The following is a 15,664-nucleotide window of genomic DNA, read 5'->3' on the forward strand; positions in this document are numbered from 1 at the left end:
GGGAGATGGTGAAAGACAGGGAAGACTGGTGTGCTGCAGTCCACAGGGTCACAAAGAGTCAGACACGACTGAGGAAATGAACGACGTAACAGGAAGAAGGAAGCGGGCCTGGCCCTCAAGCAGCTTGTAGCTAGTAGGCCTAACAAGCCACGCACAACCATTGCAGCGCCCAAGTGTGCCAGCAGTCACAGAGAGCTCTGGGGGTGACGGAGAGGTGCTGCCTCCCAGGGGGCCACACGGCTGCCCGGTGAGGCTGCCAAGAACTGGCCTTTGCGGACGGCAAAGGCCTCACACACGGAGACCTGAGAGGAGGATGGTCCAGGGGGCTGAGGGCACAGGCGCAGGGGCAGGAGGTGCTGGCCAGGCTGCCGGCAGGGCTAGAGGCTGGGCCAGGCTCCAGCTGCCCCTCCCCGTGCTTACCTGGAGGGAGATCGCAGGGCTGCGTGTTGCAGGCCTCCACGGCCGGGGGCTTGGATGGCTGCAGGCTCCCACAGCGGCCAGGGGGCCCAAGGGCACAGACCACCTGGCGCCTCCGAGTGCCCGAGCTGCAGCTCTTGGAGCACTGAGGACCCCAGGAAGGGAGTGAGAGAGAGAACACACCGCATGGGGGGAGAGACCCTAAGGCTGGGGGGTGCCCATAAGGCAGGGGGAAGGGGAGATGCCTGAGTCCTATAGTCAGACCCAGGGTCCAGGACTAGACAGTGGTGAAGGGGAGGAGGGGAGGAGGGGAGGGGGAAGGAAGAGGGGGGAGGGGGAAGGAAGAGGGAGGGAGGGGGAAGGAAGAGGGAGGGAGGGGGAAGGAAGAGGGGATGATGCCCAGGGATCAGGACTCAACAGTGGGAGAGGGGAGAGGGGGGAGGGGGGGAGGGGAGGGGAGGGGCAGTACTCACTAGACCCCAGGCGCCCACGTGCCAGGCCTGGTCACTGAGGGGGGGACAGTCGCCATGCACACAGGGCTCAGTGAGAGGCGGACGGTCCTCCGAGGAGCAGGCCGTGGCGTGGAGCAGAGAGCCCTCGTCACCCCGGCAGGTGACACTCCGCCTCCGGACCCCCGCACCACAGCTGACAGAGCACTGTGAGGACCGGGCTGTCAGCGAGAGCTGGTCCTCGCCCAGCTGGGGGCCCACCAGCCTGGCATGGAGGGCAGACAGCGCTCCGTGGCCCCAGGCCCAGAGAGGCCGAGTCACCCTCCTGAGGTCACACAGCCTGAACAACGGTGGCGGACACCGGGCTGAAGTGTGTTTTCCTTTATTTGCAACTGCTATACACATAACTGGCCAGAAGCAGTGACCAGCAGCCCCAGCCCCTCCCTCGCCCCCAAACAACATGCCCGGCTCCTTTCCCACCCGCCCTGGACCCTCGAAAAGGAGGAACAGCGCTGGAGCAGGGATCCAAGCCCCTGCTCCTAGCCCCAGCCTTGACCACAGCCTCCGGGACCACCTGGCAGGTCCCTTCTCTCCCAGGAGCCACTTCCCCTGAGGATGACAAGTCTTTCAGAGTTGCCGGCGGCCACCCAGGCCCACCACCCCGTCCCAGAGGGGCCGGGCTCACCTCGCTCCAGGGCTCCACGCTCCAGCCTGCGCAGTGCTGCAGGTTGCAGGCCCGTGTGCCCGGGGGCTTCTCAGGCAGACCCTCGCACTCAGCATCCTCAGCAGCCTCCTGGGCACTGGCCCCATCAGACAAGACACAGTAGACGGAGCGGGACTGGGAGCCGCCCCCACAGGAGGCCGAGCAGAGCGTCCAGGGCCCCGTCTTCCAGCTGGTGGGAAGCAGGAGCGCACTGAGGTGGGCCCTGCAGCTGGGTCTGAGGTCCAGGCCCAGGGGGGCGGCACCCAGGAGCGGAGTGGGGACCCCCCTCCCCAGCCCATCCTCCGAGCATCGGGCTGTCCAGGTGAGGGGCAGAGAACCCTGCCCAAAGGCCTAGGTCCAGCCCTGCTCACCATTCCCACCACTGTGCCCGGGTCCCTATAAACACGGAGCCTGGCTGCCTCCCTCCCAGGGCTCCTGTCCTCACATGGACCCCTTTCTCCTTCTCACCAGGTCACCATCACCCCAGCCAGACTCCACTCCCTCCAGATCTGACCTTAGTGGAGGGGGGCATCTCCCTGAGGGGACATGCTCACCCATATGTGCAGCGGCCCTTCCCGGCCCTGGGCCCCAGGACCTGGACGATAGGACCATCCCCACCGCATATGCAAAGCCAAGCCTACCACCATCCCAAGAGACCAGCTGCCTGCCACCAAGGCCACCGGGTGGAAGACGGCACAGCCCTGCAGGGAGCCGGCGGCCCGAGGATTACCTGCTCCTGCACACACGCTGGGCCCCAGCAAGGTGCCACGCTCTGGGCCGGTGCAGGTAAGAGGTCCTTGGTGCACAAACAAAGGCATCGCCAATGCCCTCAGGCCCCTGGGCCCAAGCCCTGGTCCACTCCTTGGCATCCGCCAATTTCCTGCCAGCTCACACCAATGGGGCCTCTGGTACCCACACCACCGTCCACCCCCCCGCCATTAGCCTGGACATTCTGGGCACTGTGTGGGCTCACAAGGGTGGACAGAACCACTCAGGGTCTCACACTCAGGCCCCCCACTGCCTCCTCCCCACCCAGTTGCAGCTATCAGGAGCCCCCCAGCCTCCTGCTTTTCCCAACACCTAAAACAGCTCAGGGCCTCCACCCCCCTCCCACCGAAGAGCTTGGGCCCTGCCTGGGCAGAGGGGCGGGCAGGGCCTCACCGCTTGGTGTGTGGGCAGGGCTGCAGGCTGCAGGGGCGGCGGTCAGCTGGCCGTGACTGGGGCTGGCACAGGTGCTCAGGGTAGACCTCATTATCCATGGTGCAGAACACCCGGCGAGTCTGCTGACCTGCAGAGGCCCAGCCACAGCAGGCAGCTGGTCAGTCCACATTCACCCAATGCATTCTCTGGGCCAGGCTCCCTTCTAGACACATCCTGAGTGTCACCTTGTTCGAGGCTCAGTGACCTCCCTGGGTAGGTGGCCATCACCACGTCTGAGCTCAGAGAGCTTTCTCTGTGGGTGACGGAGCCCCTCTCTGACACCTGGTCACTGGCTCCAGGCCCACCCTCCACCACCAAAGGAATACCATGTCCTAGGAAATGCCACTGCCTCCAGGAAGCCCTCTGGTTCGCTTAGCTAAGGTAGGGGCCCTTTGTCGAGTCCCCCCACTCCTGGGTTTCCCCAAGGGGGCCCCCCGTGACATGCAGATGTTGCATCTACTTGTCCACCTCCCTCCCATGGCTGGAGCGCCTGCAGAAGAGAGCTGAGCCCTGCACACAGCCACGCACCACCCCCGACCCAGGCCACTGCCCTCACCTCCACCACATTCAGCGCTGCAGTCGCCCCACGAGCCGTGGCTCCAGCTGAAGCCGGGCTGCGGGGCACCCAAGGGCAGGTGGTACTCGAAGTGCACGCCTGGGTTGGGCTCCTGGCTGATGAGCTGTGCAGGAGGGTCCCCATTGAGGCTGGATGCCAGGGGGCCACCCCTGCTCACCCCGAAGCCCTCCTGCCAGCCTCTTGGGGGCCAAATGCTCACCCCCCACTCACCTCAATGACCAGGGGCTCCGAGGTGGGGCCGCGGGCGTGGAGCCGCTCGGGCGCCAGGTCCCCTTCAGCTCCCCGCTCATAGTGCAGGAGGGTGCTGGCCACGGGCAGGGCGCGGGCACCCTCGATGGTCCAGTGTCCATTGAGGTAGTATTCGCCATGGATGCTCTTCACCGCTGCACCGGGGGAGCACCCCAGTCAGCTGCCAAGGCAGCACCCACCTCCCTGCCACGGCGACAGCCCCGCCTCGGACCCCAAAACTGTCCTCACCCAGGAAATTCCTGCTGGCTGCCGCTTCCTCGATGCGGATGCTGGTGGCCCCCATGGGGACGATGAGGATCTGGTTGTAGCCTGAAGGGAAGACACATTCTGGGACCACCAGCCACAAGGAGGAGTTGGCCCTGAGGCTGCCCAGTGCCTGGCCCCACAGGTGGGGTCGCCAAGTGGGACACAGCAGGGCCGGGGGCTTGGGAAAGTGTTTCTGAAGGAGGAAATGCCTGCACAGAGGATGGACGGGTCCAGCACCCAAACTGATGGGAGGGGAGGGGAATGGAGGGGACAGATGGGGATGATGGGGGGAAGGGGAGGACATGCCCAGGCATCACTGGATAAGTGGGTGGAGATCCTAGCATGAGCCCACAGGCTCCTGGGCAAGGGTTTGGCCTCCACCCTGAGGTCTTCACGACCTGAGCACCAGATCACACCATCTCGGTGTTGTGCCAGCGAGCAAGATGCCAGGAAGGGGCATGCGACAGATCCCGGTCTGAACTGTCTGCAGACCCCACAAGGATCGCACCTCTGCTGAGGTCATTGGCCTCAAAGACGCCCGTGACAGGGTAGCAGGTCGTGCCGTCACCCCCGCACCGCAGACACTTGTCCTCCTCCTTCAACGAGTCCAGGTGGTGGTCACAGCCAACGACCTGCCAGGCGGAGGTGAGAGGAGATGCGAGAGACCCAGGGGGGGTCACGGTCACACCCGGACTGGAACCCTGGCTGCCCGGCCAGTCCCAGGAGGTGCAGTAACCATTCGCTGGCCAGGGGCGCCGAGTTAGCCTTGAACCTGGCCGGTAGCTGATCATCCACCTCTCCTGCCTGCACGGCGCCCGCGTCCCCTTCTCCGGCAACAGCACCTCGTTTTCCTTCGGAAGCCACCTCTCTCCCACAGCGTGTGGACATGGCTTCCGGGCAGTAGTGTCGGGCCGGTCAGCAGGCTGTGCGCTTTGCTCAAGGCGTTCGGGGGAGCCCCAGGTGAGGGCAAGCCAGAGGCAACCCCGCGTTGCTGGCACTTCTGGGAACAGCGCCCCTGCCCCAGGGAGCGGCCAGGCTGTGACAACGGAAGCCTGGGGCCACCGGGCCATCTTCACAGCTCACCAGAAGAACTCGCCAACCCTCAGCGGACCCAGAGGAGAAGAAAGCCAAGCGAGGAGAGATTTTCCAGAGCATCAGCCAGGCCCCTGCAGCCAGCCAGCCCTTCCCTCAATGGCTTTTTTTCCCCCTTAAGTCACTTTTACTTTTACTAACTTGCCACCCAGAAGCTTCCTCTTATTGTTGAGTTTTCAAAGGGCAAAGGTAAGAGGGCCACAGGACATCGGAGATGCAAGGCACCTTAGAAGCTAGTCTTGAGAAGGCATCATGGTCAGGAGAGCCTCTGGTGGGGGGCAGGTGGACATCCTGTAATGAGCCCCAAACCTGCTGGTGGGGGTGGCGGGGACAACTCACCCTGCAGCTGCCATCCACACAGATGTCCCGTCTGCCAGGTTCACAGGGTGTCCCGTCTACAACGGCCTCCTTGTGCTTGTAGTAAAAGCTCTCCCCCTTGGGGATGCAGTTCAGCTCACATTTGTTGGGGGCTGCGGTAAGCAAGAGGGGCAAGTTGAGATGCTAAGTGAGGTTGAAGGCCTGTGCGAGCAACAGCGAATTGTGGGCAGGGGCCGGAAACAGGCACACACGTGTGTGCACACACACACAGGGAGAGGAAGCCCTACGCCATCACACCCCCAGTGGCTCAAAATCCCACCACCGTCACAGAGGGAAAGGATCTTCTCCATGAAGTGGATACATCTCTGGGAATTAAGTCGAGGAAAAATCCTAGAATTAGGAAAAAGCTAGACACTTGAAGAGGTCTATCTCAGCATTACTATTTATAATATTCTGACTGTCAGCTACTCTTTAATTACTATAACTAGATTATTACACCTGTGGACTGTGCTATTAAGAACTGTGATTATGAAGACCAACCAGTAATGCGGGGAGATGTTTATAATAGAATGCAAAGTGATACCATGTAACAATCACAAATACATAAACAGAGAGAGAAAGTAATGTGAAAGGAGCTAGAAAGAAAGGCTAGCAGCAATCCTATGAAAAAGGTGGGTTAATTTTCTTGTTTCAGTTTTTATATTTATCTGTTTGAATACCCAGGAGTGCTAACAGGATTGTAATCACCTCCACCACAAAGAAGGCATCCCTCGGCAACCCTTTTTAAACTTTCCTCTAGTTTTTCTGTAATATTTTGCTGTTGTTCAGTTGCTAAGTTGTGTCCAACTCTGCCATGCCACAGACTGCAACACTCCAGGCTTGTGATGCCATGGACTGCAACACTCCAGGCTTCCCAGTCCTTCACCATCTCCTGGAGTTTGCCCAAACTCATGTCCACTGAGTTGGTGATGCCATCCAACATTTCGTCCTCTGTCGCCCCCTTCTCCTGCCCTCACTCTTTCCCAGCATCAGTTTTTTCCAATGAGTCGGTTCTTAGCAAATTATCTTCAACATACCCTCACCTTAGGATCCAGGAGGAGCAATGAATGCAAACTACCCCACTGGGGCCTCCACCTCTAGCCAAGACCCCTCCCCCAGCCCACAGCACACACAAGACACAAAATGTTCACTGATTTGGAATCCAGAGTGCCAGAGTTTCCAGGAGTCATCTACAGTGAGCAGTGAAAACTCATACTGGGAAGGATTAGCCTACAGCATATCTGACTCATTGAAAATGTTTTAATTACACCATGTTAGTGACTTTTGTTTTTTCTTGAACTGTATCACTCTAAAAATTAATGACCTACACCCTCCTCAGTTACCCAGAGCATGGCCTCCAGCCCCAGAGATTCTGAGCAAATGAGCTCTTGCCACACCAAGCCCCCAGGCAGCCCAGCCTGCAGTTTGCCCAAATTTGGGCACAGGTCTCAACCCCACCCCACCCCCACCCCCTCAGCCCACCCGGAGACTCCTGCCAGTGAGGAAGGCTTCAGGGAGCAGGCCAAACAAAAGAAGGCTCAAAACTGCCCAGAACCGGCCAAGGCTTGGCCTGAAACACTGAATACCCAGGGGGAAGGATGGAAAAACCTCAAAATGGTCACCACCGTTGTGCCCTGCTGGGAGTACTGGAGGTTTTTTTTAAATGTATTTGAAAACGCGTCTAGAATATGGTGAGGGCTTCCCAGGTGGCTCGGCAGTAAAGAATCTGCCTGCCATGCAGAAGACGCAAGAGAGATCGGTTGGATCCCTGGGTCGGGAAGATTCCCTGGAATAGGAGGAAATAGCAGCCCACTCCAGTATTCTTGCCTCGAAAAGTTCCATGGGCAGAGCAGTCCATGGGGCCGCAAAGAATGGGACAGGACTGAAAGATTGAGCACCATAATATGGTAGTGAGAATTGCGAAACGCAAAGTCAATGTAGCAAAGAGATTCCCCAAAGAAGGGGCCCAGCGTAGGACAACGCAGGGTGGGGCAGCAGGGGCGCCCGAAGGACGGCGCACTTACCCCCGTAGTAGGGCAGCCACTTGTAGCGCCGCCCCTGGAACTCGTGGCTGTCAAACTCCGCGCACTGCTCCGCCCTGAAGTCGCGGGAGCCATCGGGACAGCTCTGTGGAGAGGAGGGGGCAAGGGAGGGGGCTTGTGGGTCCACCATTGGGGTCCACCGTCCCGCTGGACCCCGGGGAGGCCGGGCCCTGTTCCCCCAACCCCTGCTGCAGCTTCGGGGAGGCGGGGTTGCCCTCCCACCTGCCCCGCCCAGGGCTCCCGTGTGCCCCCCTCCAGGGGGCTTGGGGTAAGGAGGTGAAGGTATCCTTTCAGGCGGCGGGGTGAGGAAGTGACTGCCATGCACCCACGTGCGGGGGTGGGGGGCTTCCCAAGGCCAGTATGTCAGCTACGGAGGGGGTCCGGGGAGCTGTCCTCCACCCCCAGGGGCTGTACCTTACCTCCGTGCGGCAAGAGCGGTGGCTCCGGGTGGGACCCACGCAGCTGGAGCCCCCATCTCTCCTGCAGGGTGAGAGCACTGGAAAGGGCCAAACCCCCAGGACCCAGCACCTCGCCCCCTCATGGGTCTCTCCCACAGGGCCCCCCCACCCCGACCCCCAGCTGCGGTGGAGCTACCCGGTGAGCACTGCTGGGCCAGAGGGGTGGCAGGAGAGGAGGGGGCTCCCAAATCCCCTTAGGCAGGTATAGTGAGCCCTGTGTTCAGACCTGGGAGAAGCCCCACCCAGAAGGCTAACTAGCCTAGAGCTTGGCTAACTAGGGGCCACTCTACCTCTTAAAGCATATTCCCAGAGAAGACTCAAATTCTGTCCTTGGAGATGCAATATATACCCACTTGGTAAAGTTATTCTGCCATTTAAGAGGAGTAAATGTGGGTAAGACACTTAGAATAGTATCTTCTCTCTGCCTCTTCAGGCAAAGTTTTCAGGAACCGTTAAACCCCCGATAGGCAGAGCATCACCACCCCTTCTTTTGCGCCCTATGGTACTCGTCAGAGTGCAGGGCACGCAGCAGCAGCTTAATAAGTCACTTAGAGTGAGAAACATCTATACTTGAAGAAGGGGCTGACGGCAGAGAAACTGCACACATTAGGAATTTTTGAGGATTATTCGTTAATTCAACAAGAATTCATTACACCTGCCGGCACTGCTGGAGAAGCTAGGGACTCAGGGGTGGATGAAGCAGGAATGGCACCAGCTCCCTGAAATAAGGCTGTCGTTGCAATCAGAGTGTCAGTATGCGGAAATGACTCAATTTCAAGTTCTCCACTGATGCTGCTCCCAGAACAAATCTGTCGTGTGGTAGGTTTTGCCCTTGTGGCCCTGGCACTGGCCCAGGACACCCAGCCGCTCCCCCGCGCCTGCTCTCTCTTAACAAGCTGGCCCATCCCCGCCTTCCTACCTCTGGGTGTAGCAAGGACGCTCCCGGAAGCTGACGCCCCCTCCACAGGTCCGGCTGCAGGGGCTCCAGTTACCCCAGGAGCCCCAGGTGTCACTCTGCCGCCTCACCTGGGGAGCCTGGAGGAGGACACGCTCAGCAGTGGGAGTCAGCGCTTGGAGCCCCCACAGGAGTGCTCAGGGCTGCCCTGACACCCCCAGCCTTGGAGCATTGCCCTCCCCTGCAAGGAGGCTGAGACGGTGTCTCCTAGAGCTGAGCCTTCAGGACTGCACCTCCCCCAGGCACCCCAACATCCTCATTTGTGGAATAAGCCAGCTTTCACCATAAGGAGCTGGGAGCCAACCCAGCCTCCCCATCCGTCAATGCCGCCTCCACCAGCAGCCCCTATGTGCCCAGTACAGCAGGCAAGCTGCGGGCAGAGAGCTCTTCCCTGATCGTGTCTGACCATGACGTCCCCTGGCTGGGCAGAGTTTGGTCTGAGAACCAGGATGTCTAGCATACTCTTGAATGGAACCCCCGGAGCAGCAAAGCATGCCCTCCCAGGAGGAAGACATAAAAGCGCAGGAGGAACGGCATGTCATCAGGTAGGATGGGCTCCAGGTGTGCGGGGAATGCCGTCCACCTGAAGCGCCATGTTTTTGTAGCTCTGGCCTAGTCAGAACTTAATCTAATCATGTGCATGTGTGCGTGTTAGGATGGGGTGGTGATTCCTTCCTGCCAAGCTGTGGCAGGGGCCCCCAGGAGTCCCCCAGTGTCTATCCTCCCCTTCTCCCACTAAGAGAACCCTTGACTCCTAGCTGGATAGCTGGCTGCCCTCCCACCCAAGTTCGTTTCCCAGGTTTCCCGCAGCCAGCCACAGCTATGTCACTAAATTCTTGTCAGTGAGATGTACGTGAAAGGTGCTGGGTGGCAGCCTTCCTTGTGGCTCAGCTAGTAAAGAATCTACCCCCAATGCGGGAGACCTGGGTTCAATCCCTGGGTTGGGAAGATCCCTTGGAGAAGGGAAAGGCTACTCACTCCAGTATTCTGGCCTGGAGAATTCCATGCATTGCATAAACAGTCCATGGGGTCACAAAGAGTCAGACACGACTGAGCGAGATTTTCTTTCCTAGCAGTCTCCAGTACAGGCATATTTCAGAGATATTGTAGGCTTGGTTCCACCAAAATAGAGCAAATATTGTGATAAAGCAGATCACACAGCTTTGGGGATTTCCCAGTACATGTGAAAGTTCTTTGTACTATACTAGAATCTGTTAAGTGTGCAATAGCATTAAAAATAATGTATGTACCTCAATTAAAAAGTACTTTATTGCTAAACAAATGATAGCCATCACCCAAACTTTCAGCAAGTTGTAATCTTTTCACAGTGGTAGCATCAGAGATCATTAATCAAACATCCCCATAACAAACATAATAATGATTTAAAAGTTTAAATATTTTGAGAGTTTCAAAAATGTGACAAAGTGAGCAAATGCTATTGGAAAAATGACATTGATAGACTTTCTCAACACAGCATTACTACAAACCTTCAGTTTGTTTAAAAAAAAAATGCACTAGCTGCAAAGCACAGTAAAGCCTAATAAAACAGAGTGCCTGTAATCTCCTTAAGGGATAGCTTGCGTGTTCATTTGTCCTTTTTCTTAGTCCTCCTATACGCCTTCCTGCTGGTTGGAAATCAGATGTGATGGCTGGAATTGGAGCAGCCTTTGAAACTCTGTGGTAATTTAGGAACAGAAGTTTTGAACACTGAAGCAAAGGTACAAGAATCCTGGAGCCCTTGGTGAGACAGAACATCCCTAGGTTTCTGACCATGCATGTCTATGAGAGAGAGGAATCAGGTCTTTTTTTGTTGAAGGACTGTCATTTGGGACTCTAACAGGAAAATAATCCTAATGGATACAGGTTCCCACCAGAAGGATCTGGAACCCTGCAGCTGACTTCAGAAGTCCACATGCTACCCCCATATTCTCTCATTTACTCCACAGAACAACCTGACCATCCTGGTGCATGGAAAAGAGGTGCAGAAAGAGAGGGAGCCACAGGAACAAGTGGACACAACAGCAGCTTGGCTTCACTCCAGGCCTCTGCTCTTGTACCAGGTTCCCACCAACCTCACCTGGGGAACCAAGGGGGACACTGGATGAGGCTTGAGGAGTTGGACGGGTGTTAGACTTGCTTTCTTGCTGGGAGGCAAAATGTGGATTGGAAGTATGTCCTGTTTGTTTGAAGGGGACTTTATCTTAGGGCGTCACAACATAATAATCTCTAGAGGAAAAAATCCCTGCCATTTTCCCTAGAAGAACTCAAGTTCTCATGCGGAAAAGCAAACTGTTCCTCACGTAGTGAGCCTCCTGCCACCACCCAGGATCTCGGGTGAGGATGGAGGTTTGCGCATGCGCAGATTACGCCCAGCGCTCTTCTAGCGCCCCGGTGGCAAACATCTAGTTATCCTTGGTTTATAACAAAACCATGAACCCTGAATCAGAACAACTCACACACGTTTGCTGAACCACATACAAAACCAAGAAGGAAGGGCCAACTAGATCAAAGTCTGAGCTTTCACTCTTCAAATCATTTACCCTTCATTTCTAAGTGGGCCAGATCTCCGAGCTTCTAAAAACCAGGACATACAAGTGTTCCATGAAATTTAAACTGAAATTTACTTGATCAGCTCCTATTTTAAAGGGGAAGGTATTGAGTGTTGGGGGTAGAGGGTGACTTTCCAGGGATGATAAGCACCTCCCCCCAGACTCATCACTGTGAAAAGTGAAAGTGTTGGTCGCTCAGTCCTGTCTGACTCAGTGCGATCCCATAGACTGTAGCCCACCAGGCTCCCCTGTCCATGGGATTCTCCAGGCAAGAATACTGGAGTGGGGAGTATTCAGCACGTTCAGCCAGGAGCAGCACAGACGCATCTCATTTCTCTGTAATTACCCAAACCACAAGCGGCATGATGGTGTGAAGCCAGAATGAGCTGGGCTGGTCCACCCTCACCTGGGCCTGTCCTCACCTGCCTCCTGCCGCCCTCCGCACCCCACCAGCTCCTCCTCCAACCCCTACCTGGGCAACTCAGGAAGCCCCCTTTCCTGTCGCACTGTTCCCCTGGGATCACCTGCCCAACGTGCTGGGGTGGGAGTGGGAACAGAGCAGAAGCAAGGAGACTGGAAGACCCCTTGTGAAACCTCCCCTGACCAACATGGGGCAGGGGGCAGTGAGAGGTGTGATGCGTTATTCCTCCTTAATCGACTATTCATTCTGCTCAAGCTGACCCCTGTCAGCACTGAGAATGATCCTGTGAAAGGTTGGGGATGGTGGGGAGGGGGTCCCGCCACAGCTAGAATCAGCCTGGGTCATGGAGGGGGAGTCCTGCCCCCAGTTACAACCAGTCTGGGCTATGGAGTGGGGGTGGGTCTCACCCCCAGCTACAACCAGCCTGGGCTATGGGGGGGTCCCAGCCCCAGTTACGACCAGGCTGGGCTATGGGGGAGTAGGTATTGCACCCAGCCAGAACCAGCCTGGGCCATGGGGCAGTCCCACCCCCAGCTATAACCTGCCTGGGCCATGGAGGAGGGTATTGCACTCAGCTAGAACCAGCCTGCCGGAGAAGGCAATGGCACCCCACTCCAGTACTCTTGCCTGGAAAATCCCATGGACGGAGGAGCCTGGTAGGCTGCAGTCCATGGGGTCGCTAAGTCAAAGACTGAGCGACTTCACTTTCACTTTTCACTTTCATACATTGGAGAAGGAAATGGCAACCCACTCCAGTGTTCTTGCCTGGAGAATCCCAGGGAAGGTTGAGCCTGATGGGCTGTCGTCTTTGGGGTCGCACAGAGTCGGACACGACTGAATCGAGTTGGCAGCAGCAGCAGAACCAGCCTGGGCCACACCCTCCTCCAGACAGTGGAGTGGATAAGGGGAGGTCCCAGCCCCACGTACCCAGGTGTTTCTAAGGGAGAAAGCGCCTAACAGACCCCAGGTTACTTCAGATCCCTCATTTCCCTGCATGGAACCTGTGTGTGGGCGTCATTACTCTCCAATTTAAAGGGATCTAAGATCTGATGATCTGCTTAGCGACACACAGCTGCTAGGTGGTGGCTCTGAGTTTCATCTCAGTGTCCTGACTGTCACCACGCCCCCCCCCAACCTGAGCTGCGACCTCAGTGCCGCCTGTGGCAAGGCCCTCAGGGTGTGGCACTGAGGAGGCAAGGGCCATGGGGTAGCAGAGGTGAGCTGGGGACACCGGAAGGTGGTGGAGAGAACGTGAGGAAGGGGGCTCTAGCCCACTCTGTGCTCTGACTGAGGCCCATGCTAAACCCGCTCCCCCCTGCTGACTCCCACCCCGGCCTTCCCGCTGGCTGGAGGAGGACTTCTCAGGTTTCACTCACATTTCCACAGAGACAGCATCACCCTGCCCCTCTCCCAAAGCAGTGAACAGTGTGGGTCCGTTCTCAGGGGCCCTCCTGCGGGGCTCAGGAGGCAGGGCTGTGAGCCTCCCCAGTGGAGCCCTCTCCAGGGGTGGATGGAATCTGTGCCCTCCATCCTGCTGGGCAGGAGCAGCTCCAGGAACACGCCCCGCTTGGCACACAGTCCCCTCCCCCAAGGTGGGGCCTGTGATCTAGAAGATTCCCTGTACCTCCTTGGAACCCAGGTAGGTTCTCCAGGAAGCCTTGTCCCTCAGGCCCCTGGTAATGAAACAGTTACTGTGATCACCAGTTGCCTTCCTGTATCCACTCTCTGAATTTTCACTAATATGGTAGCCACTAACCACATGAGGCTGTTTAAATTCATGTTCATTAAAATCAAATAAGGGCTTCCCTGGTGGTCCAGTGGTTAAGGATCTGCCTGCCCAATGCAGGGGACACTGTCTCAATCCCTGATCTGGGAAGATTCCACATGCCGCAGCTGAGCCCGAGTGCCACAGCTACTGAAGCCTGTGCGCCCTGGAGCCCGTGCTCAGCAATGAAAGACACCGCAATGAGAAGCTCATGCATGGCAAGTAGAGAGTAGCATGCACGTAGCAACAAAGACTCAGCCCAGTTAAAAATAATTTTAAAAATCAAATAAGATTCAGTTCCTCGGAGAAGGCAATGGCACCCCACTCCAGTACTCTTGCCTGGAAAATCCCATGGACGGAGGAGCCTGGTAGGCTGCAGTCCATGGGGTCGCAAAGAGTCAGACACGACTGAGCAACTTCACTTTCACTTTTCACTTTCATGCATTGGAGAAGGAAATGGCAACCCACTCCAGTGTTCTTGCCTGGAGAATCCCAGGGACGGCGGAGCCTGGTGGGCTGCCGTCTATGGGGTCGCACAGAGTTGGACACGACTGAAGCGACTTAGCAGCAGCAGCAGCAACAACAAAGACTCAGCCCAGTTAAAAATAATTTTAAAAATCAAATAAGATTCAGTTCCTCAGTTGTACTGACCACATGTCATGTGCTCAGTAACCACATGAACCCAGTGGCTATCTTACTGGACAGCACAGATGCAGAGCATTTCCATCATCTCAGACGGTTCTATTGGACAGCCCCGCTCTAGATGCTAACCCCAGGGGCAGTGGAGGATGGGCCTGGCAGCCCAAACCTCTAGGTCCGAATAGCCCCCATTGAGAGGCAGCAGAGTTTGGTCAATAGGCAGGTGGCAGACATCTGGTAGGATGGCCATTTGGCCCTGCTCCTTGGCTGGTGCCAGTAGGGACCCCTCTTCCTTCCAGTGATAGACCATCCCTCCCGACCTCCGCAGCATTAGCAGCGCGCCCAGAACCTTCTGAAGGAGGGGTGGGGCTGCTGGGAAATTGCCAATTCTGCGAACTGTGCCCCAAAGCCAGACAGGAAGTTCTGGGCACCAGAGGTTGCAAGGTCCCACCCGTCTTTGAAGGCTGAGAGGGTTCGCCTCTTCCCGCCCCACCATCCAGACAGTGGCTTTCTCTTGGGGATGGCGCCGCAGCCACTGGCTCCAGCCGTCGGGGGCTCCGACCCGCGGCGACCCTGGGCGGGGGTCGGGGGGGAGCGGGAGGAAGGGTCGCACTCACCGAGGACCCAGGCGCGGGGGGCAGCAGCAGGGGCAGCAGCAGCAGCAGCAGCCGCATCTCGGCCTGGCCTGCGGGAGAGGCGGGGATTGGAGCGGGCGGGGCAGGGACGAGGCGCCGCCCCACCCATCTAAGCCCCGCGCTCCCCGCCGGCTCCCGGGCCAGCACGGATGTGGCGGTCCATCCCTCCCCCGCAGGGTGCCCACAGGTGACCCGGACACCCGCAGAGGGACTGGAGGGGACGCCGCGGAGCGGAGGCGGCGCAGCGGAGGCTCCTATACAGTGAGGGAGGGCAGGCCCGTCTACAACTGGCTTCTAAAAGTTCAAGAGTAACTTCTTTCAGGGTTTCAGAGGGAAGAAAGGAGAGCAATTAAAAACACTGGTTAAAAGTCGAGAGTTCAGATTCAAAACCATCAGACTCACTGTTTTCATTCACCAAGAGATCCTTTTTTAAAAGCCATTACATCACTTGTTTTAAAACTCGTAAATAAAGACGTTTTTTAAAAGTCTCTGCAGGTACTTAAAAACGTAAATACTTTGAAAATGCTGATTGTATCTTACTTTAAACCCAAGGCAGCATTTCTCTGCTCCGGAGAAGCTCCACAAGCAGCCTCCCTAAGCCGGTGCGTGGGGGTGTGGGTGTGTAAAGTGAGTGCAGTGTGTGCATGTGTGCAGTGTCCTGTTTGTGTGTACAAAATGCCTGTGTGGTGTGGCGTGTGCGAGTGCAGTATGCACTGAGAGTGCAGTCTGGTGCGTGTGCGCAGTATGTGTGCAAGTGTGTACATGCCACCCTGCTGGAGAATGACATACACAATGTGCCCCTTTCAGGAGAAAAGATTAAGCAAGTACTGACTTGTATGCTTAAGTTTTAAAATCTGTAACTCCACCATGGTTCTCTTTAATTTTTCCTAAGCATAAAATGACTTCAGTT

General features: G+C 57.0%; 1 protein-coding gene across 10 annotated transcripts in view; it reads right to left on the reverse strand.

The window, feature by feature from the left end:
• PAPLN (papilin, proteoglycan like sulfated glycoprotein) overlaps nt 1-15,664 on the reverse strand; it is a 46,987-nt gene that overhangs the window by 19,864 nt on the left and 11,459 nt on the right. For 5 of the 10 annotated variants that reach the window (XR_015134038.1, XM_086319819.1, XM_086319814.1 and 2 more), the window contains 14 exons: nt 14,737-14,804; nt 8,710-8,825; nt 7,752-7,812; nt 7,315-7,417; nt 5,273-5,403; nt 4,350-4,473; nt 3,824-3,904; nt 3,557-3,729; nt 3,326-3,449; nt 2,731-2,857; nt 2,300-2,365; nt 1,552-1,762; nt 891-1,073; nt 421-562 (listed from right to left, as the gene is read on the reverse strand). Coding sequence is in view for 9 of the 10 variants with exons in the window: in XM_086319814.1 (XP_086175940.1) it covers nt 421-562; nt 891-1,073; nt 1,552-1,762; nt 2,300-2,365; nt 2,731-2,857; nt 3,326-3,449; nt 3,557-3,729; nt 3,824-3,904; nt 4,350-4,473; nt 5,273-5,403; nt 7,315-7,417; nt 7,752-7,812; nt 8,710-8,825; nt 14,737-14,804 (1,710 nt within the window). In the remaining variant the exon portion in view is untranslated. Of the gene's footprint in view, nt 1-420; nt 563-890; nt 1,074-1,551; nt 1,763-2,299; nt 2,366-2,730; nt 2,858-3,325; nt 3,450-3,556; nt 3,730-3,823; nt 3,905-4,349; nt 4,474-5,272; nt 5,404-7,314; nt 7,418-7,751; nt 7,813-8,709; nt 8,826-9,723; nt 9,958-14,736; nt 14,805-15,664 lie in introns of those variants that run through there. The other 5 variants (XM_086319815.1, XM_086319821.1, XM_086319817.1 and 2 more) reach the window with 3 other exon arrangements.

This window comes from Bos grunniens, chromosome 10, assembly GCF_055505025.1.
Source record: "Bos grunniens cultivar Pamir isolate PY7600 chromosome 10, Bosgru_T2T1.0, whole genome shotgun sequence".
NCBI classification, from domain to species: Eukaryota; Metazoa; Chordata; class Mammalia; order Artiodactyla; family Bovidae; genus Bos; species Bos grunniens.